Source organism: Rhinolophus hipposideros (assembly GCF_964194185.1).
Source record: "Rhinolophus hipposideros genome assembly, chromosome: 4".
NCBI classification, from domain to species: Eukaryota; Metazoa; Chordata; class Mammalia; order Chiroptera; family Rhinolophidae; genus Rhinolophus; species Rhinolophus hipposideros.
The window spans coordinates 78,269,313-78,293,647 of NC_138050.1; the positions used below are offsets into that span (position 1 = coordinate 78,269,313).

Consider the following 24,335-nt stretch of genomic DNA (forward strand, 5'->3'; position numbering starts at 1 on the left):
AAAGAGGGGGACTTAAACGTTTACATTGTTCTCAAGTAGACAGTATTGTACAAAAGTAATACATTGCAAACAGTGCTCTAATCTTTTAAAATGAAGATCTGGATTATCATTTATCTCCTCTGTTACTGTTTTTCTATTCTATCTTTTACCCTCCGTTATATCCAGTCTTAAAGTGTACCCGGATACTTTTCCTTCCTCAACTTTAACTTAAAATCCCTTTGGAGCAGTGTGGCAGATGTCCTACAAAGTTTCAATATCCATTCTATTCCTCGTCAGAAATTCATTGTGCTAATATCTAAACTGGCGGTCAGGAAATTTGATCTTTTTCTTTGACTTTATTTAGCCACTTCCTGAATTCTTTCTGTTCTAAAATAAGTTATTTCACCTGGGAAAAACCATCTGTTTGCCCTTTCAGTTTTCTCCTAACATGGACTCCTAAGAGAATCAGATTTGATATTCAGAACTCAGGAAGTGGTGCTATATCCTTTAGTTGAAAGGCTGATATCTGAAGAAAACTCACTCTCCCAGCCAACCCAGAAATACTGAATGTTTATTTACTTAACATTGTATGAGATACTTTGAACTATACAAAATAAATACTCTTCCTGACCTCTAAAGTAGGTTAGATTTCTTAACTATATATAATTTATCTTACTACTGTGTGCTTTCCCTTCTTAGCACATACGCAATTGCTAATAATTAATATTTTGTGTAATTATTTGTTTTATGGCTTTCTTCTGTTTGAGCTAGGGCTGTAATTGTATTCACTGTTGTAGCCACTGTATTTCCTAGAGTTCTGGCTCATACTCTGCTCCTGATAACACATTTGTTGAGTAAATGAATGAAAAACATGGGCCCTCCGACTGTGAGGAAGCAGACAGACAAATCCAGAATGTGGGACACTCAATGGGAAAAATGACTAGATTCAGTGATTAAATCATTGGCACAGTGGGAGGGGGAGGCCTGCTTTACAATAAAAAAGAACTAAGAGACACGATAACCGAATGCAGTACAGTTGACCCTTGAAAAACATGGGTTTGAACTGCATGGATCTGCATACTGTGGACTTTTTTCAATAAATATACAGTTGGTTCTCCATGCACCCGGGGATTTCACATCTTGCATTCAGCCAATCACAGATTGAAAACAGCATTTTCGATGCGCTGTTAGGAATCCCTGGATGTGGAGGGCTGACTGTGGGTTGTTCTGTGCCCTTTTATATAAGGAACCCATCCACCACAGATACCAATGGATGGCAATAGTTAAGTTTTGGGGGAGTCAAAAGTTAGTTTATATAAGGGAATTGAGCATCCACAGATTTGTCAACTGTGAGGTGGGATGAACACCCTTAACCCCCACGTTGTTCAGGGGTCTACTGTATATGAATTATGTTTGGATATTGATTAATAGCAAATGTCCAGACATTTTTGAGGCAATTACGTAAATTTAAATATGAATTATATATTAGATTATACTAAGGAATTATTGTTAATTTTGTTTAGGTATTGTGGTTGCTTAAGAAAATGTCTTTTTTTAAAGAAATGCATACTAATATATGGACTACAAAATGTTTTAACAAAATGAAAAAGGGATATATATACATATATATGAAATGAGTCAAAATCCTGATAAATGTTGAAAGTGGGTGATGAATATATGGGAGTTTGTTACATATTTCTCCCTACTTCTGTGAATGCTTGAACGTTTTTATAATAAAAAATCAAAACCAACAAAACATGGTTCCTGCCTCCAAGAAGCTCATAATCTAATGAACTTGAGAGACAAAAATATATGAAACCATGAAATACTAAACAGATACGAAGCCAAAAAGCAGAGACTGCAATGTGAGTTCAGAGAATGGCAGGTGGGTTGTGGTGATGACAGTCTTTCTCAAAGAAGCAGGATTTGAGCCCAGCTTTGAAGGATGGGGATTTCAGTGAGCAAGAAGGCATTCTGAGCAACAGGAAGAATGTGAGCTGTTAGAAGTATTATGGTCCCTTTAGCTCCAGTCCCTTCTCTCTGGTAACAGCCACAGGTCATGCTCAAGAAAGGTGGTGGCTTCCCTCCCAAACTCATCAGAGCAGAAGTCCTCTGTGTAATTTGCACAGCTCTCTCTTGTGACCGTCATTAATAACCCTAGTAAATAGCTGGTTGGCATGACTCTGCTGTCTCCACTACACTCTGCTCTCAGGAGGAAGGACTGTTCCGGGTGCCCTGTTTAGTGGAGAATGCCAACAGTGTCACACCTCCATGTGGTAAGAAACAAGAACAGGAAGGAAAGACTTAAGTATTGGCGTTTCTCATATTCCGAAGTTCCCTTGGCTTCACTTACTATTCCTGATCTGTTCCAGGAAATGTGGATATATTTGTCCTTGATAGAATTAGGAGTTCTTTAGTGATATGTTAGCTTGAAGAAGTATGAAGGATTTACCTGTAAAGCGTTTGAAAGTTCCATACCCTCTCACCGAGTTCTCTCTGTTCCGTTGCGCCATTTTTTTGCTCTTGGCGCGCGTGATAAGCAGGTTTGTTCCATGTTGTCAGCTATTATGAGGCTGTAGCAGAGCAGTTCTTGCATTCAGCTACTAACTCACCTTAATAGCATAGGGTATAAAACTTCATAGGTCATTATATCAAACTTGGTTATAATTGGATTAATGGCCTTCCTTTCTATAAATATGTATTCAGGAATGTTAGGTATTCTTGTGATTGTGTCGTTAGTGAGATCTGTGGGTTTGATAATCTCTCCTTGCACCAGCACCTCTTTTATGGCACAGCAACTCCAAGGCTTGTCATTATGGACCAGTCTTCACCCTTGCCCCAGCTTCTTCTGGGGGAAGATAAAGGCTGCAGATACTCTCCGGACAGTCAGCAGTATTTCCTGTTACAGCATATGAAAAGAAGTGCCCTGAAGAAGAAAGAATAGGCTTCATAGATTAGGGCCTGGCTTCCTTCCCTTTTTGCTGTAATTTGTGTTCCTTGAGCCATCTCATCTATTCCCATGGCTTTAATAATAATCTACCTGTATGTGAAAGATTACAAAAGAAAATTTAAATCATTGGCCTCACCTTTTCTCCTGAACTGTCTACTTTATACCTTCACCTGAGATCCTGTACCTTAAATTTAGAGCAAAGAGGTTAAATACAGTCTTGTGCTGCATAACTTTGATTAAGTCAATGAACAACCATATATACAACAGTGGTCCCATAAAATTATAATGAAACCGAAAACTTCTTATCGCCCATGACATCACAGCTGTTGTGACATAGCACAGCACATTAATCACGTGTTTGTGGTGATGCTCGTGTAAACAAACCTACTGCGCTGCCAGCTGTTTAAAAGTATTGCGCATACAACTAATTACAGTACTTGGTTATACCACCCAGGTCTGTGCAAGTACAGTATGATGTTCGCAGAAAGATGAAATCTTCCTAACATCGCATTTCTCAGAACATGTCCCCATCTTAAGTGGTGAATGACTGTACAGTAGCCCGCCACCTGCCTTTATCTGCAGTTTTGCTTTCCACGGTTTTAGTTACCTGTGGTTGACAGTGGTCTAAAAATATTAAACGGAAAATTCCAGAAATAAACAATTCATAAGTTTTAAATTGCACGCCATTCTTAGTAACATGAACTCTCAATCTGTCCGGCTCCCTCTTCCCAGAACTGCATCATCCCTTTGTCCAGCATACTCAGCATGGATGTGCTCCCCGCCCCTCAGTTGCTTAGTAGCCATCTCAGTTACCCGGATGGCAGAGTGGCAGTGTAGCTGTACTGTGTCAGTATAGCAGTGCTTGTCAAGGAAGTGACCCCAAGTCATTCACATAAATTTTATTACAGTATATTTATTATAGTTATTCTATTTTATTATTGTTGTTAATATTTTATTGTGCCTAATTTAGACATTAACCTTTATCATAGGTCTGTGTGTATGTATGGGAAAACACATGGTGTATATAGGGTTTGGTACTATCCGTGATTCAGGCGCCCTCCGAGGGGCTTGGCCTGCAGATGAGGGGGAGCTACTGTAAATGCTTAGCTCTGGAGACAGAATATCTGGATTCAAATTCCCCTGCTTTTGCTTTGCCTCTTCTTCCCTTACCCAGTTCATTCATTTTCACCATACTCAAAGTTCTCTTTTTATCACTATAAATTAAGTTTAAATCTCCTACCTAAAACTATCCAGTGTTTTCCTGAAATAAAGTTCAGATCCTTGACACGCTAGTCTACGCCTGCTGTTCTTCACCTCATTCCCATTCCTCTAGCTCATCCTGCTCTGGCCATACTGACTTGTTTCTGTGTCTATTAGGTTGGTGCAAAAGTAACTGCAATGTAAAAGGCTAAAAATAATTGCCAAAACCACAGTTACTTTTGCACCAACCTAATAAAACATGCTAGACTTTCCCTCTCTGCTTAGAATGTTCTGCTTCCAGATCTTTATGTGGCTGTCTCCTATCATCGATGTAGAGAGGCCTTTCTGATCATTCAGTCAAAGCAGCTCTCTGCTTTAGCACCTTCTACTTCCCCGCTCTGTCTTACAGTGACACCATCGTAACAAAATCATGGTGGGGTGAAGCAGTTTAGTGTGGTTATGAGCTCTCCTAGGAGCCAGGCACCCTCGGCCTGAACGCTGGCTTTGTTTACTTACTACCTCTGATTTGGAGGAAGATGTTTTAACCTTTCTGCATCTCAGTTTCTGTCTTCTGTGAAATGGGGACAGTAGTACTACCTATCTAGTTGTAGTGAGAGTTAAGGGAATTAAAACTTGAAATGCACTTAGAGCCCATGGTTAATGCTCAGTGTTACAATATTACTGTCTTAGCCCTTACCGCTGTCTTAAATTATCTTGTTTGTTTAATTGCTTGACTTGTTTCTTGTCTGTCTCCTTCCTTCTAAACTTTAACCTCCACAAGGGGAAGGACCTAGCTGTTATCTCCCTCACTTGCAAAACCCCAGCACCTGAAAGGCACCTGATAAATATTTGTTGAATAATTAAATTAATAGATAAATAACATCCGATAAATAACCTCTTGGAGCCATCATTTTCTTTGTGTAAAATGTCGATAATGTGGTATTGTAAGGTTTAAAGGAAATAATTTTGTCTTTGGCATGATATGTAGCACAAAGAACTGGTAGACGTGTCTGTGCGTGTGTGTGTGTGTGTGTGTAAATAATTGTGTCTGTATCTATCCCACGCAAAAGATTGTTTATCCTCTTGCTTTGTTCCTGTTCTTAATGGCTTCACTGCTCATCTGGTTGCCTAAGATAAAAACCCCAGTCTTCCTATGTTTCTCCACCACTTCTCCTCATCCCACACTTAATTGTTCACTATATTCTGTGCATCCTACCTCTTAAATGCCTTTGAAATCCATCTTCTTCTCATCCCCACTGGTTTAGAGCCACATGATTTTGTGCTTGGTCTGTTTTAACAACCTTCCTGCTTGTTCTTCTTTTCCACTCTCAACCCTGAACATCTGCTTTATCGTTGCCTCAGTTCTAGAATATACATTTGATCGTCTCACTCTCTTGCTTAATAACCTTTGGTGATTCCCCCTTGCCCGTAAATTAAAACCCAAATGTCTTAGTATCGTATATGTGAGGCTCCTTACTAATATGACTTAAATTTGGCCTTCTTGTCTCTTCTCCAGCCTCCCCTTTCTTGCACTCTGCTTTGGCCATGCTGAATTTCTCACTGGGCCCAGATTCGCCATGTTGTGACAGATCTTTGTATCTTTGCCTTTTCCTTTGCCTTCCCTGGTCCTCTCCATTAGTCTCTCCTTTTTATTCTGCCTGGTGCATAACTACCCATCCTTTGAGATCTAGCCAGGTTGTGTCTTTATCTGTAAGGTCCTCCATGATTTCCCGAGACAGAAGGAACACTATCCTCTTGTTCCTCCCATTGTTCTATCATATTGTTTTAAGGATCACACTGTATACTGACCAGTTCCATGATTGTCACGCTCAGTTAATCTACCAGCTCCTTGGAGCTAAGACATATTTTTTAAAATGCATGTATATATACATCTATATAAAAATACATGCGCGTGGATGCTTGTTATTTCCCATGGCAGAAAGAAGGAGTCCTTATACTCTAGTACTCTATCCTGCCACTGGGAGAGAACTGACCAGGGGATTGAAGTTTTCAGCTTTCTTGAAACTCAAAGTACAAAAGGTGTAAGAGGGCAAGAAACCAGATTCCTGGCATTTTCTCCAAATGAGGAGAGCAGAAGGATTTCCTGAAGTTGTCCTAAGCTGTAATAGTGACTGGGAGTCAGACAGGGGAAAGGAGGAGGTGCTGTTAGGGCTTGCCTGGCTCCCCGACAAGGTTTCTTGTCTGAGTCGCCTCGTTTGAACTGGGTGTCCTACCCGTAAGCTGTCTCCGTGCTGACTCTGTGCTGTGGCCCTTTTCCCATCCTTGGGTCTGCTCTTCCTAAGCTGTGTTGTAGGCTAGGCCTATGTCACTGGGACGACTCCTGGCTTTCGACTTCCTCAGCAGCACCTCTGGTCTTGCTGACCTGGCCTGTTGTCCCTTCTTGACCTATTCTGGCCTTTTCTGTTTCTCGTGATTCTGCTCTGACAAATGCCATGATTCCTGGTATTTGACCCCAGCCTGATCCAATGAGTGATTCTGTTGTGCCCTTTGGTTTTCCCGGAAGGGGAACTTGTAGACTGTCAGGGGAGCCTGATCATACCCTGGGGCCAGACTGTGACAGCCAGGTGTGCTCAGGCCCCTCAGCTGCCTGAGGGGCCCTTCTCTCGATGTGCAGCTAATTGGGGGTGGACAGTTACTGCAGTTTTCTGTCAGCTTGTCTTTATTGTATTGATAAGATATTTCAAGAGCCCGCAGTGCATGCTAATGACTGAGCAACTGGGTTGCCAGAAAGATTATGAACTGCTTCAGAACAAGGATAATGTCTTTTACTCCTTTTGTTTCCCTTCCTCATAGCCCCTCAGCGTACATTAGTCCTCAGTAACTGTTATCTGAGTAATAATTACAGGGTGGTTGGATCACAGTTTTTAGTTTTGTTTTATTTTGTTTCAGATTGTTCCTTGTACTGAGAGAGATTGATTTAACTATAGGGAAAAATATATCGATAGATACTAGTCCAGAGTTTTAAAGTATGCTTTTTTCACCAAAGCATAGCTGTACTCTTACACTATTGAGATTTTGTTATTGTTAAGGTTATTGTATTTTTGGGAAAAGTGTAAGTCCTTTATTCCTCTTGGAACTGTAAAAAGATATGAAATAGCATGTCTTAAGGTTCTCTCCTTCCATGAAAGATCGGGATCCCCACTGATGTCATGTAAACAAGGTTGATCTTTTCAGATAGAAAATGAGGGCATTTCTGAGATTGAAATGAAATGTATTTATTAAATAGAATGGACTTTATTCCACAGTAAGTTAGCCCACCTTCACAGGCAGTATATACATATGGGACAGTCCTTTTAAGAGACCGACCACAAATGGGAATCTGTTCTTCAATTTATACCTGCTGCCCAATACTCGGGTTGTTTTTCGTAAGAATTTCCAGGTATCTCAGCAAAAATTTTCGACACCACAATTTTTGACTACACATGCCTGGTAAGTTTAATAAAATAAACATGCACACACATAAAATTTCCCTTAAAATTGTGTTATAATATGAACTACTATTTTTAAATTCTGCTCTCCATTTGAAAGCTTGCAAAGCAAACACTACCTTAATTTTTAAACAGTGCTTTTAGAAGGCATAGGGAGGAGAAATGGCCGCAAAGGTCTCAATTCTTCATTCTTTGTCTAGTTCCACTGTCATGTGACCCTTGTCCTGAAGGGGAAAAAGTGTGGCTTTTTTTTTTTTTTAATTCTTGCAAATAATGAAACACTTTAGATTTTATGATTAAACTAAGATGCAACATAACATAGCTGGCATTTTTCTCCCTCGATATTAGACCCTGAAAGAAGTACCTATGTGATGTTTAAGCCTTAAAATTTTGTATTTAAATTTTTGCCTGTTTCACATAAGTCGCATTGTTTCCCATAGCTGAAGACACCTGCTGATTGTGCATGAGGTAGACAATATGATCGTGTATACTTTCTACACTTAGCACACTTAAAGGTGGCACTTTCAGTTCATAGCTCTGGTTCAGATTTAGTCTTCATATCTCTGGTTAAAATAGCCACCCTCTTTGGGTTGGCATTTGCCAGGGTGATCTGTTTGTGCTGTAGTTTTCTGCAAGACTGCTGTAAAAAAGTGATCTTTGGTAGTTTCAAAATATTCTTGAGCTTGTGTCTAAAACATAGTAGGTGTTTGATAAATATTTATCAACTTTGTATTTATCAGCATACATCCCTGCATGTCTTCCCACATCTTGTTTCCTTATTTTCTCTCCATGTTTCTATTAGCAGTGTACTAATAAATATTGCAACACTGCTAGTCCCTTGACTGTGTATGTAGACTTTGTACTCAGTAAATCTAGCTTGCATTTTATACCATTACATCGTATAAATAGGTGCTGATATTACTTATGAAGGGAACTCATGTTCAAACACTTCAGATGAGTTCAAACATGGTATTTGGACTGAAACAGACTTGAATTCAAATCCTTTCCTGCTGTTCACTTTCTGTATAACCTTGAACAAGAGACAACCTTTTTAAGCTTCTTGTTTCTCATCTTTAAAACAAAAATAACATATTTTGCTTGACATGACAATTGTTGTCATGTCAACAATAAGGTTGACAGTTAAATTAGATAATATATCAAGAATATAGTAATGTGCTTGACACAAGGAAACATCAATAAGTTGTGGCTGCTGCTGTTATTCCTGTCATCATTGTCAATTGTTGTCACTTAGACTATTGCTAAAGATTTATCTGTTACCCATACTCTTGGTAAGTTCCATCCCAAAAGTTCACTTTCTTTTTTTTTTTATTATGGGCCAAGGAACAAAAATTTTATCTTGAGTCTTCAGGGGGGGAGAATCTCTTCCTGTTCTCTCTCAGTCTGCCTCCTGTTATATAATACATTTTTTTGTGGAACCAATTTGTGTGACTAAGATTGGCCATAGACAGAACATTTATGATTAACAGATTCTCTAGGACTGTAGCATGTTCATAACTGTTTAATTTTAAAAAGAGAAAACTCTCTTGAAGAAACACTGCAAGTCCGATGGCTCTGCAGCAGATAAAGATGTATATGCCACTTCCGTAGCTTTCCTAGTAGTTTAAAGACAGGTGCCCCCCCCCATCCTCCTGACACACACACAGGATGAGGTAGATAGGAGTAATGCACAAGCAACTCGTTGGAAGCAGGTGAGAGAAAAAGGCCCCACCACCAAATACAGTTTTGAGCTCCCCATAGCCCTGGTTCTCCCTGTCCTCTTTCCCCAAAATTTGCCCCCTGCCTACCTTGTACACAAAAGACATAGCAGAGCACAGAACTGGGACCTCTCCCTTTTCGTCCACTCCTAGCATAACTCAGATTCCTGAGGAGCTCATGTTACAAGCTACTCACTTAACTCAAAACAGAGTTTCCAAACTGAAGGAAACTCTACCTAGTGGATTACACTTTAGGAGAAAATACTTAGGAAAGGGAAAGAAAAAATGGAAAATTTTATCTGAAACTCTACTGCTCCTCCATGTTTAAAATAAAGAAGACACGGGGCAGCCAGATGGTTCAGTTGGTTAGAGCGCAGTTTCTGAACAACAGGGTTGCCGGTTCGATTCCCACATGGGCCAGTGAGCTGCACCCTCCACAACTAGATTGAAGACAGTGAGCTGCCGCTGAGCTACCAGAGGTTGCTTGTTCAATTCCCACATGGGATGGTGGGCTGCGCCCCCTGCAACTAAAGATTGAAAACGGCAACTGGACTTGGAGCTGAGCTGTGCCCTCCAGAACTAGATTGAAGGACAACAACTTGGAGCTAATGGGCCCTGGAAAAACACATTGTTCCCCAATATACCCCAATAAAATTAAAAAAAAAATAAAATAAAGAAGATACTTTCCTAACATCTCTGACAGTCCAGGAATGAGAAGATATGCAACTACAGCTATGTAGAAGGCAACTGTGCAATAAAATCTACTCTATATGAATGGGTCTTACAATAAAATTCACTCTATATGAATGAATCATTCTTAGGGTAAGTATGGCAGTTCTTTAAAAAAAATGATTTTGAGACCCGTATAAGTTTACTTGGTTTTCTCACATACCAACCCCTAGGTAAGCCCATGCTTGCTTCAGCAGCACATATACTAACATTGGTAATCCTCACTTTGCATGGTTCTATAAGACCATAAAAATGACCATTCAAACTAAAACCACGCAAAACAATCTTAATAATCAATGGGAAAAATCTAATTGTTCTATAACCTTTAACAATTTTTGTCAAAACATTAAATCTCTTACTGTCAATTATAAATGTACGTGAAAATGGAAAAAAAACAGTAAAAGTAATACGTATTTCGTATGCTAATATTTATGTAGTACAGTTGAAAACATTGAGAATTAAAGTATTTTATTTCTTTGTAACAAACTTATGGAGAATAATCTGAATAGTGCTTGCCGCCTGATCAGATAACTTATGATAGGAAGCTCTAGCATCTTTTCTAATGCCTTAACAAACTGTCACACTCCTAAGTTTGCATCTGCTTCCAGCATTTTGTCCTTTGTGCTTTCAATGTTGTGCAATATCTCCATATTGCTTTAATGTGAAGTTTTTTGCCAGCCTGTCACTTCCTCTAGATATCTTTCGCCTTTTCGTCACAATCACTATCCTCATTTATGTCACTAAGTTGGCCTCTCCCAGATTCCTCTGGCATAATCTAGGGTCTCTGAATGGTGGTAGTTTCAGCTAGTCATGTATAACGACATTTACATTTGATTCTAATTTCACTTCTAACATTAATCACTTCTCATCTTTGCTGCACCTTCATCTCTGCTTGCTAATTTATCCACCTTTGTAAAATACCATGTGGCAGCACAACTCCATGTTTTACTGTGTATGAACTGAATAACAGACAAATAACACTGGCCACTTTCAGACTTTGAAAGACGTGATTGGCCACTGATCACCATGAACATCTGTTATTTACGTAGTGTTTTGTGAACTGAAAAGCTAGCAGTGAAGTTTTTGCCTTATGCAGTTACTCACAGTTAATATAATGTGGTATGTTTGAACCATGTTGTTAAGTGACTGCTGTTATTCAATTAAACTGTGGTAACTGAAATTTGTGTGTATCAGAACCATATACAGCAAGGGTATCAACACTGAAAATCTGTCAGGCCAGATTCAAAGATTGCTTTCATTTTGTTTCACTGTTACGTCAGCTAGTAAGTAAGGAGAAGATATAAAATCAAAGATACAATGGGAGGCAGGTGGGCTCACTTCGCCAGTGTCTCCCTTGTATCTCAAGCGGTTGTTTCTGAAGTTTGGTGGTCTCAGCAACCCACTGGGCTTCCTGCATTTATCCCTTTTGTTGGGGATGCCATGGAGAACTAGAGGCAAAATAAATTGCTCAGTTTTTCACCACTAGTTAACGGCAGCATTCCACTGGAGGTTAGTTCTTTTGATACTTGGTTCTGACATTTATTCTTTTATTACGCTTGCTTTCTTCTGATCCCCTTCAAACACACCTGTTCCTCCTATGTGATGGGCTATGAGAACATGTGATCTTGGGAACTTTTCTTTGTTGGAGACACCCTTACAATAGCCATAATATCTCAAAGGTGAAACCAATAGGACTTTCATTTCTCTTACTTCTAGTAGGGACAGGAACAGTCTTGTACTCTGTAGCTTTTTGGACAAGGGGAGCCCTCAACCAGATTGTACACCTCAGTTAATATTCCAAGATCAGAAATCCTTTAAGCTTCTAGATTCTAGCAGAACACACTTCCAATATCAGGTGCAGCTCCCATACTGCTCTACGATGTTTTCTCTGACATAATGAAGCCTTTGGCCATCACTGCTACTTTGAAAATCAAAGCCTTTTGGTCTCTAATGGAATGTTTATGAAAATACTCCGTTTTGAAATTTGCTCGGGAAAAGGAAGTACGTATGGCAAATGATGTTAGAAATCCCTCCAGCTTGCCTTGGCACTGATTTATTTAATGATATGTACTGTGGAAATATCTGGAATGAGTGTGAATAAGTGTATTGAGACCCAAAGTTAAATACGTCCTCATCCTCACTGTGTTCTCCTATGGAAGTGTAGCGTCAGATACATGCATCTGTCGTCGTCATTTCCGTACGATCAAGTAAATGGCCCTTTGCCAAATTTAACATACGTATCTAGGGTAAACTACAAATCCCTAATCCCTACGTCAAAAGCCTCATCTGTTTGCATTCTTTTGCTAGGATGAAAATGAAAGTTTTTTGGATAGAGTAGAATGGCAAGCCTGTATTTAAAAAACTATACTGTGTATATGTCATTCTCTGTGGCTTTCCTTGGTGTCAATGAAAAAAAGGAAATAGTCAATTATATGAAACATTTAATTTAGTAACATAGTGACTCGTAATACTTGTGTGTAAAAGAGGCCTAAGGAATCCTGTGGTGTTGGCTCTGCCTTGATGTAAGGCTTTTATGTATATGTTAAATAAAGTAAGGAAATAATATTTATTCAAGAAATATTTAATGAGGGGCTGCTGTATACCAGCAACTGTTCTAGGGAGCTGGCAGTAAATATAAGATGGTCAAACTCCTTACTTTCCTGGAGCTTATCGTCTAGTGGGGAAGAAAGAGACGGAAAACAAATAAATTATGTGGGTTGATTAATTAATTGATCAGTTCCATGGCTTTCACTCTGTGTTTCTCTTCCTTTGCCCATCAGCCCAGGTCCCTTACTATCATGGTAAAAACATCTGATCACTCAAAGTATTAGACACTTGCAAAGTATTGAAATGGAACTTTGGGAAATTGAGGACAATGACCTTTTTGAAAAAGCCAGCCTCCATCAGTGACTTCTGCTTGCTTGTTCCTCTCAGATATGCTGGCCTTTGTGGTCAGTTCTCATGGTACTTCAGCTTTCTCTCGGAAATAACACAAGAAATATGGCTAAGGCTATCATTTTGACTTCAACTCAAGACCATTTGTTAATTTATGTCTTTTTAAAAATAATTTTAAAAAAACACATGGGGCAAATATAGCATCTTTAAAGATGTTATTCTTGAAATTCTAGGCTAAAACCTGGAATAAGAGGCTGCTTGTATTTTGGGTAATGTTTCTTATTTGTCACTAGTCTTTCCTTATGTAAACCTCTCAGTTCCCAAGGACATCCTTTGGAAACAGACTTACTATCTAGTGACATTATTTGATTTTAAATTGTTTGATGTTTTTCATCTGAAACTATCTTTATTGGAAAAATTGCTCTTAAGAAAAAACAAATTTTATCTTGGTAAACAAATTGAAGACTGTCACTTCTGCTGTGTGCATTAAATAAACATGCTATATAGTTTTTCCATTTAAAAATATGGGGGTTATTTGATGATACCAGGGTAGTTACAATCAAGAACTCACATTTTTGCAGAATGCACTACAGATCTTTGTCCACTTTTTAAAATTCTATTACAGAAACTACCGCTCTGTCAAATACCACATTTACAAACCAAAATATTTTTCTTTAACAAAGAAGGAAAATCTCCCATCTTTCATTTAACCAAATACTCATTTAACCAAAAACTTTGTCTTTGAAACAGGGAGGCTTGTTATTGTGGCTACTTTGGTTTTGTTATACCTATGCTTTTTTCTTTTGCCTTTTAGAGGTTGAAGGGAGTGTGCTTTTTATGAAAGTTCAGTTAATTGCAGTGAGTAGATCAATATTTGGCAGCAAGTCTTTGAAGGCCCTTTCTAAGTCTGGGATTTTCTGAGTCTATACTTGCCTTTGCCCCTGCTTTTCTCCCTTAGTGGCAAGAGCAGGGATCGTGTCAGGAATCAGCTGGAGAGTGAATTGGGCTGTAATTTAAGTGGAGGTGATGGGCATTGTGTGGGACTCACAGAGTATGCAGTGGTTGGCTCTGAGAGGTGCAGTTACTATTGGTCCCTTCTTTATAGTTTTTATTTGTTAAATACTTAATCCATTTATTAATTGTAATCATTTTTATTGTTGGGGGGAGAAAAAGATAAAACTATTTTAAGAAGTCAACTTCTCAAGTACCTTCCTCCAAAGAGAAAACACCTGAATTCTTCAAGATGGAAAAACAAATGATTTTAAAAAGCCTTTATAAAAGAACTTTCATGGAGAGAAGTTATTTTTCATGGGGTTAGAATGTAAGGCTTGTGTTTACTGGCACATAAGAAGCAGTTTCCTGAAAGATGGAATTTTCCTTGATAGTCAGATGGAATTTAATGTCCCTTGAAGCTGGAGGAGTCTTTTTGATCTTTGTATCCCCAGTTCCAAATGTACTACCAGCTCATACTAGGTGCTCAAAATATGTTTTCTGAGCTAAACCCAATACCTATTCTTAAGGGAATAATGAAAACAAGGTAATCCCGAGTAAAAAGTGAATTTTTTATTGTTCTTTTTCAGTCTCTCTCCAAAATGTTCCTTTTCAGAAAATGTGAAAATGTTTGTATGTGTAAAGTATTGGAACCACAAGTACTGACTTTGTATTTCAAAGTTGGAGGAAATGAGATTGATGTTTCACACAGTTGTAAAATGCCAAAAATAAATAGAACTGAAATGAATTAAAGCCCAGTGTTCAGAAAGGCCAAGTCAAAGCGTCAGATCAAGGGTGGTTATAATGGAAAGGGTCCAAATAAGTATTTAAAACCACCCCTGCTGGGACTGCTAAGATTTCTGAATTTCAAATTGGCATTTTATGTTTGACAAGGTGACATTGTATAAGAAATGTATTATAAAACAGTACTGTACGATAGGAAAATGATTGAATGTAAATATTTCAAGATGTGGACCACTGTTCAAATGTTATCATAAATCTCTGCCATTGTTTTAGGGGATAACTCTCCATGCATATATGAGCTGAATTGATAGAGCTAGCTAGGTCTTAGGAGGGAAATCTTCAGTGAGTTTCTGCCTCTTTGCTACCACCAGTTTGATTTGACCATAAAAGTATTCTATTAGATCTTTGCCATTATTATCATATGCTTATTATTACATAAGTGAGAAAACCCCTTTTTTTTTTTTTTTTTGGAAGATACTATGTCTGGTTTAGTTCTTGTCCTATTCATCGAGTGGTCTGAAATGTCACTGTCATATGAAATTAGAATGGGCTGAGACAATTGGCAGTTAAATTTTGAAAAGGAAAGAAAAAGTTTGAACTGTAAGGTTAACTATCCTTCCATTCCTTGCAGGTTTGGAAGGTTTACAGTAGCTGCTCTTCAGTCCAAAGTAGAACAGTATGAACGTGAAACCAATCGACTCAAAAAAGCCTTGGAACGAAGTGATAAGTACATAGAGGAACTAGAATCTCAAACTGCACAGTTGAAAAATTCAAGTGAAGAGAAGGAATCTATGAATTCCATTTGCCAGAGAGCACTTTCTGCAGACGGCCAGGGGAGCGAAGGCAGTGGGGAGGATATGCCATCAAAGAATCAAGGTGATGGTGCCGGAAAGCAGCTTGGCTCATCCGGCTTGAGTGCTCACCTGGCACAGCATTCTAACAGTTCTGCCCGGCAGGAAAGCACCAGCAGAGCAGAACCAAACTGTTCTAAGAACAAAGACCTATGTCAAAAACAGGTGGAAATAATGTTAGATGGGACAGATACAAGTATGGATACCTATTTGGAAAGAGAATGGGGTAATAAGCCAAGTGATTGTGCGCGCCACAAAGATGAAGAACTTTATGATCTCCCGGCTCCCTGTACCCCCTTGTCCCTTAGTTGCCTTCAGCTCAGTACTCCAGAAAATAGAGAGAGCTCTGTGGTCAAAGCAGGAGGCTCCAAAATGCCCTCAAACCATCTCAGAAAATTGGTGTTTGATGATTTTTGTGATTCTCCGAATGTCTGTAGTAAAGATTCTTCAGAAGATGATAGAAGTGAAAATGAAAAGAAATCAGAATGTTTTCCTTCCCCAAAGACAGGGTTTTGGGGTTGTTCCACAAGCTATGCCCAAAGCTTGGATTTTGAAAACTCAGAGGGGAACACAATAGCAATTTCTGTTGGAGAAACCTCTTCAAAACTGAGTGAGAAATCAGGTTCATGTTTATCCAAGAGGTTGAATTCTATTCGCTCTTTTGAAATGAATCGGACAAGAACATCCAGCGAAGCTTCAATGGATGCGGCATACCTTGACAAAATCTCTGAGCTGGATTCCATGATGTCAGAGTCAGACAATAGTAAGAGCCCTTGTAATAACGGTTTCAAGTCAGTGGATTTGGACGGGTCATCAAAGTCGTCTCAAGGCAGTGACTTTCTTGAGGAACCAGATAAGTTGGAAGAAAGAACTAAGCCAAACCTTTCCAAAGATTCTCTAACTACTGGTCAGTTAGTGAATGGAAATGAATGGAAACCCACTTCATTTTTTCTCCTTTCTCCATCTGACCAAGGAATGGATGAAGATTTTTCACTCCATCCCTGTTCTGACTCAGGAACTAATGAAATCAAACCCCCAAGCTGTTTGTTTCAGACTGAGTTTTCCCAGGGTGTTCTGTTAAGCAGTTCACACCGGCTGTTTGAAGATCAAAGGTTTGGGTCATCTGTGTTTAAAATGTCCTCAGACATGCGTGGTCTCCATAACCACCTGCAGTCTCCTTGGTCTGCTTCTTTCGTGCCTGAAAAGAAGAATAAAAATGTGAATCAATCGACCAAAAGAAAAATACAGAGCAGCCTTTCCAATGCCAGCCCATCAAAAGCAACTAAAAATTGACTCATTAGAAAGATGTCATTTATGTTTTTGTCCTGAGAGGAATATAAGTTTTTAAAGTTACTTTTTTCCCCTCATAAAAGTTTTTTGAATTGATCATCTTTAGTCAAGTGTCAAGTCAGAATGGTGGATTGCCTGTACTTAGAATACTTTGTTCATTTTGAAGAGTTTGTTCTTTTTCATTAGGGAATCTTTTTGACCAGAAAAGGTAGAGAGGGGGTTTCTTTTTAATGAATAGTGTATGTATCCGGTTTGGGTATATTTTTTTGAATCTCTATTAAACTGTTAGATACAATGGCCTATTAATGAGCCTCAGTCGTCTCAGATCGTGTATTTCTTAAATGTTATAAAACTTTATGTTTTATCTACACACTGCTCATAGGACACTTGAGTTTCTTTAAAGTTTTTCCTAGAGTGGTCATTATTTTGCCTGCCCCCTTTTATTTATGTTTAGTGGTGGCCTTTTATGCAAGGCCATGATGGAGAAATAGCACTCTAACCTTAGACCAATCAATATTCATTTACCTTTTTTTAGGTTTTACATAGATGTTTGCATTTTTAATATGTTTGTTCAGTTTTTGTAAAAACGTTTTGCTAGTATGAAAGAATACATTTCTATGTGTATGTTTTATGTCAGATAACTTTCACTTGTTCATCTTTTTGTGTGTGTTGAAAATCGGAAATTGAGCCTACTTTGAAAAAAAAGGCATAGAACAGTTAGGGTTGGGGAACCTAAACACGGTAACGTCATACTGCCAGATGTACCGGTACAAAATCACTCACTGACAAGTTCTTGATCCACTGACATCCCAGGAGAGCTTTTTGGAGTGGTGAAGTTCTTGTTTGCATGTCATTGTTCTTTGTGAAAACATTATGCATGGTAGCATTCTTGCTTGCACTGTTTTTTCTTACTTAAGAAAAAGAAGTTTCAGTTCGCTAATAGAATATCTTTTATGTAGGACAAAATTTCATTTTGTTTTTCATCAAGAGTGTTGGGATGAGAACAGGTCAGCTAAGCACAATTTTTAATTTAAGCTCTGAAAAAGTATATTCTAAACATGTTTGGTAGGCCTATATAGGCTTTTAAAAATGATTTGTATGCTAATGACTTGTTTATCTAATGCGCACTGAACATTTTACGTTAATACTGTACTGTTTTACATTACTACTGCATGCTTTTCTATGTGAATTGAATAAAGGATGTCATAAGCACTGTAATCTTGTTGTTTTCTCAGATATTGAATTAGCCTACAAAGATCAATCAAACTTACCATTTTTAATTGATCTTATGACATGGGGGTTGACACACTATGGCCCATGGACCAAAGCTGGCCAGCACCTGTTTTTGGGAAAGGCCGATGAACTAAAAATGGATTTTGCACTTTTTAATTTTTTTTTTTAATTCAAAGGCTATTTCATAACACAGGGAAATATATGAAATTCAGATTTCAGTGTTTCTAAATAAAGTCTTATTGGAGCACAGCTATACTCATTTGTTGATTATCTATGGCTGCTTTTGCCCTTGCAGTGGCAGAGTTGAATAGTGACAGAGACCATGTTGCCCGCAAAGCCTGAAATATCTCACAGAAAATTTTGCTGACTCCTGTTACAAAGACTCTAAGGATTCAATGAAACTATAGATGTATAACAAATCACTTTTGATGTGGAGAATCATGCCCTCCACTTTCAGAAGTAATAAGAACCAAAATAAAGTTTTGAAAAGCTAATATAAAGCATATGTTTTTGGTTTTATCATATATTTTCCAATAAGTATTTGTGCATCATTGTATCTTTGTGATACGGAAAAAGCTAATGGATACTTTCAGAGGTATTAGCAGTTGAAATATCTTTGAGAGTGTTGTTATATACTTGAAATTAAATGTAGAAATATGAAATTTTTCTGAACTAATAGAGTAAATTTGGGGATAAGTCTCACTCTCATTCTGTGTGTAACTCTTCTTTACCACGAATGTATCAGTTTTCAATCCAAATGTATACTGATACTCTGCCATGGAAATCCAGTGTGTAATCTGATTTACTAATGCCTACCCGGGGTGACAGTATCTGTATTGGACCAGGGTACTTCCTCTCTGCTTTAGAAACAGTGTTCCATCCTCCCCAAAACTGTGTTTCATATACTAAATTAATCAATCCTGTGACATTCCTTAGATGAAGAGAACAATCTATGCAGGATTTGATTTTAATCACACATTGTCATTTGTCCTTTTTACCATAATCTGATATATCATGACAAATACGGTGGTCTCACATATTTTTAAATACACACACACACACACACACACACACACAAACTACCTTTTATTGAAACCAAGTACTTTGCTAACCTCTATCTCATCTAATCCTCTTTTCAAATTCTGTAAGCCAACTATGGTCCCTTTACAAATAAGTGAATTGAGGATTAGTGGTCACACACTGCTGGAATGGGATAGCACTGTCTTGGAACTGAGTCTCTGACTCCAGAGCTTGTACTCTTCATCCCCCATGCTTGGGAGCTCACATTTGTAGACCAAAGGACCAATGGATTTGAAGTTTCCAAGGATTCTTTCTAAAGTAGTATTTTGGAAGTATTAGCATGTTTCTTTTTCAAGTAACATTTAATTCCTGCCTGTTCCTGGATCTCACTCTACTACTGACAGCTTAATGATGGGTGTGCGTGTGTGTGTGCAACTTTTAAGTTTATAAAATTCACATTAACGCTGACATTTAGGTGATTTTAAAAATAGCACTAAGGCTATGTTAGAGAAAGATGCACTAGTGAAAGGAAGCAGACACTTATCAGTTCATGTCTTTATAAAAACAGCGTCTATTGACTGTTCACCTTTCTAAAATGCTATAGCTAAGACAATGTGACATAATGCTAGATTTTTTTATGACAGGACCTGTAGCATTCATCTTCTAATTTTCAAAATCATCCCATCCAAAATGACAAGTCTTTTCCCTGTTTTAATGGATTAACTAAGACCAAAACTTGAAGATGTATAGCCCCTTAATTTCAAATTTGCTTTGTTTTTCTATAATCTCTCAATCTATTTACTTTGGTTTGAAACAATTAAAGGTACCACCAAGCAAGGGAAGAATTTTGGTCTTGAACCCTAAGATGTTTCAGGAACTTGTTTCTATATAGTTGAATGGTTTCGATTTTTCAAAGTAATACATGCACTAGATTTTTTTTCCCCCGCTCACTTTTGTACCTATGAATGGTATTTGTAGAGAACATCAAACTGACATTAACAGTTTAACTTTATGGAATGTGATCTATTAGATTAGAAGGGTTTCCCAAGCCTCCTAAGGTCTTTTCATTCCTATTTGTGGGAGTCCTGCAACACAGTCGGCCTGTCATGATGTAATCTGATCCTTCTAATAATACTTGGCAGAGAGAAAACCTTTTAAGCAATGATCTCAGAGTGCATAGTGAACATTTATTGCCTAATTCTCGGAACCCCACTCCGAGGAGGAAGCATCTATTAAATGCAGATTTAAGAACTCATCTGGAGCTCAGGCTAGGGTGATCTTCAGTTTTATGACAGGCAGTCTAGAATACCTTGAATTCAAGCTCTTCAAAGACAGTAGATTCCTAGGTCTGCTGTGTCTTAACAGGGAGTAGACCCCCTCTAATAAATGTTACTTGAAGTAACCAAATTTGTAGACCTGTGTGCTTTGTGTGACACTTATAATTTTGGGGTGTAAAGATCCAGTCCCCAAGGGCAAGGATTTGATAGGCATTTACTGAGACTTTCTGTGAGGAGGGAGGACCTACTTCTGGTCCATTAAAATTCTTACAACATTGGTGAGTGAAAATGTGTCCGTGTTGGAGATAGCGTGGGGCAGAGAGGAAACCAGGCGGCCTCACGGAGGTACTATTTGTATTGGGTCTTTAAGGATGAATACGAGTTCAGTATGGAGGAGGACATTTCTTCTGTGTGTCCGCTATCCTGGAGGGGGCGCCTGTTCAGACAACGACTTAGAAAAGGTGCAGAAGGAACCATTCCCTAACGTCAGGGCTTCTGATTTAAAAAGGTTTCCAGATTGCTCCAGCCTGAGCTTGCGAGTTTGGCTTTGCCCCGCCTTCTCTCTCTCAGCATCCCCCGAGACTCCAGGCTCGCCCTAGCTGGTAGGGCCGGCAGCCTGATGGCGAGACACTGACTCCCCAGGCGCTGGAAGGCTCAGGAGGTGGCAGGGCTGGCCCATCATCTGTCCATTAGGCCTGCGCTTCGAAGGCCAGAAGGTGCGACCTCGTCCTACTTACAGGGTTATCTTTGTGCTGACGGTGGAGGAGTGAGGTCCTGCCCGCTGGCCTCGGCTACGAGCCGTGTTTCCGCCTGATGCTAGCAAAACCAGCCTTCCGGGATTCCCGCAGCCGCTGCCTCCCCCCCCCCCAACCCCCCAGTCTACCAGGAGGACTGTCCCGCCCAGGCCCCACCCGAAGAAGCGACTAGCTCTGCGGTTTCCTTTCATTTTATTACCACTCACGAAACCTGGAGATTAAGACGCGAAACCAACAAAGAGTTTTCTTTCCACCTTAACCTTGCACACAATCCTTTAACAAATTAATTAATCCTAATGAATTAACACTTCATTTATTTAAACGCGCTACAGTCCATGAATTAAATTTTCATGCAGTGATTAAAGGCTGTTAAAATATGCATGATTTCGTTAAAATTTTATAATAAATCAGGGCAATGTGTTACATGACAAGGCAACTATTTCCCAGTCCCTCGCAAGGGGCTTTGATTTGTGCGGGTGGCGGGGAGGAGGGGCGGCTGGCGGCGGCGCCGGCGAGCGTTGCAGCCGGGCGACAGGACCCAGCTCCACACTGGCGTTTGGACTCGCGGATTCGCGCTTTCCTCCGCGGCTTCTGGACCCTTTTAGTGCTCCTGCTCCTGCAGGCAGAGCTGAGACTACCAAGGGCGACGGAGCTCGCCTCGGTGCTCCGAACTGCACTCGTGGGAGTGGGGGTGGGGGGGGAATCTGCCTCCAACCACGGCGTGCGTGCATCTGGGTCGCAGCGGCGGGCAGGCGGCTACCTGGGGAGAAGGAAGGCGACAGAATTCCGTCTCCTCGCGCGGGGTCATGGGCGGGCGTCTGTCGTAGAGTTGGTTTATTCGTTGTTGTTTTTATCCCGGGGACCTCGAAGCCTCTTCTCTGACCAGCGCGCTCTTTGAAGGTGCCTGGGCAGGGCAGGGATGGCTCTGCTCCTCTTGGGACCTAAACCGCAGGGGACCGTGACCATATTCAGTGGCACAACATTGTCCCCTTGGACAACGAAACTGGTTCTGGCAACTAGCTGGCGGGGGAGGCGTGCCCGTTAGCTTCGAGACTTAGTTATCTGGTATCACCCATAGGGCTTTCAGGAGGTAGGTGGATTTTGAGTCCACAGAGATATTAGAGTGGAGGTGTAGACATAGATCTCTACATGTGTAGCACCAAGAGTGATAATGACCTGCAGTGAACCTTCCCGGGAAGCATCATTCGGGTCGCAAGGGTATCTGCGACATTTCGGGGTGGGGTGGTCCACATCCAGGAAAATGATCCCAACGGAAGTTGCATTTGAACTAAACGTCCAGAAAAAAAGAAAACTGGGTTTCCCGCCGGTTTATGCAAGAACCTCCTGGGCTGGTCCCAGCTGAAACCCAGTCTGAACGCGGGGCTGAGAGACTTTCAGATCAATACCGGCCCCGGTAACTCACCCACCGTGGCTTTGGGGATCGAGGGGGACGAGCGGCCCCGGGTACGGGCCCGGCGAGGTAGGAAGGAAGGACCCTGGCCTCCTGGAGATCTCCAAGACCTCGCCCCCAAGACCGTGGCTCTGCACGCAGTACCGTGGGCTGGTCTGGGCCCTGGGGGAGGCAGAGGGCAGGGCTACCGCCCAGGCCCCGAGAGGTGGGCGCCGCGGCCTTGCGGGCTAGTGGAGGAAGGTCCGAGGCCCCTGGCAGGGCCCGCGAGTTGCCTGGTCTTCTCTCTTGGCGAAGGACAGGGCGGGGATACGCGATAGGGGGCACGGAGACAGGCGGAGGATCAAAGCAGTCTAAGCAGGGCCTGGGGGAGGCGGCCCCAAGGCGTAGCGAGAGTGCCTCAACAGTCCTTCCTTTGGCTCTCCTCGGACCGTGTCGGAGCTGGAGGTCGCGGAGACCCACCTAGTGCAGCCGCTCTTCCGAGAACCGACTCCCCCCATCCCACCCCACCCCTGAACACACTAGTGGGCCCGTTCCTCCCTGCCTGCCCCTTCCCACTGCTTAAAACCACCCAAGCCGCTTCTAAAGCCGGCTGACTCAGGACTCGGGGGCTTCTCCTGCACGCGGGGAATGCCTCGTTTCAAACTGGGCAACTGCACCCAGGAAACCTGGAGCCCCGACTCTGAGAGGGCAGAGCTCTCTCTTGGGCCGCCTGAACCCGAGGTGGCCCGGCTTACGGGTAGGGCCAGATTCCTGAGTTCAGGCAAGAACGTGCGGCCAGATCTTCTCCCCCTGTGCACACAAAACCTCCACACTTAAGTGGATGTTCCTCAGGGCCAAAACCCTGTCCCTGGATCCGGACAAATAACTCTATGTAATCCCAGGGTTGTGGGTGGGGGTGTTGGTGCGTGCAGGTAGCGGCTCCTGAGTCCAGCGCGAACTTTCCCGGAGCCCCTTCGGAAGGAGAAAGACAGCCTGATCCTGCAGCCCCCGCAGGCGCACTCTCCCGAACTCGGTGTGGGGGGGGCGGGGGGGTAAGTGGTCCGAGGCTTGTAGGGTTCACCCGCAACGCTGCCGGCCCTTGCACAGCGCCTCTGTCGCCGGTCCTCCCTCCAACCAACGAATGTCTCCTCCCAGAGCTTGGGAAGCAGGCGCTGCCAAAGGAAATGTAAAGTGGGGCCTGCCAAAGGAGGAGGAGAAAATTAATTAATGAGGGAAAGAAATGTGTCTCTGATCCAGATGATAGACTCCCTATCCCTGGAGGCGGAAATTCCTTGGAAATCAATAGCTGTGCATTCATTATCCCCCTCTTGATAAAATGCAAAGCTATGAGATGGGGGGAGGAAGTCTGTGTTGGTCATTAAACAAGGAGGAGGGGGGAAACCTGCCTAGGAATCTATGCCAAGGTTCAGACCCCATGTGGGCATCATTAGCACAGGCAGGGACCAACCAGTTACCGCACTTGCCAAACTGGGAAAACAAAGCAGTGACGTATTGGTGGGCTGAGCCCTGGTGGTGGTGGGCCACCACCCTTTCCTTTCACTGCCTTGGGGTAAGTAGGGAAAGGCTAGATGTGGTCCAAGAAACTGCCTACAGATGTACCTCTGCTCCTCACTCTCTAGCCTAGGGCTAAGGCCCCAGCAGGGATGTGGCAGGACAATTCTCAAAGCAACCCCCACTTCTTCCCATATTTCTCTACACCTCCCTCTTGTTGCACCTGTCACACCTGTACCATAAACACCTCCACCTGTAGCTGCCTCAACCCCAGAGATTGCCACTTCCTGGAAGACAGGTACCCATATTTTAGACCTCATTTTATCTCCCTTGTTTTACCCTGGTCCAGACTCGTG

General features: G+C 41.2%; 1 protein-coding gene across 1 annotated transcript in view; it reads left to right on the top strand.

The window, feature by feature from the left end:
- Positions 1–18,732, top strand: part of OBI1 (ORC ubiquitin ligase 1) — a 39,629-nt gene extending 20,897 nt beyond the window's left edge. Inside the window, exon 6 of the mRNA XM_081046638.1 lies at positions 15,283–18,732. Coding sequence (XP_080902764.1) covers positions 15,283–16,795 — 1,513 coding nt within the window. The 3' untranslated portion in view covers positions 16,796–18,732. The remainder of the gene's footprint in view (positions 1–15,282) is intronic.
- The last annotated feature ends 5,603 nt before the right edge of the window (positions 18,733–24,335 follow it).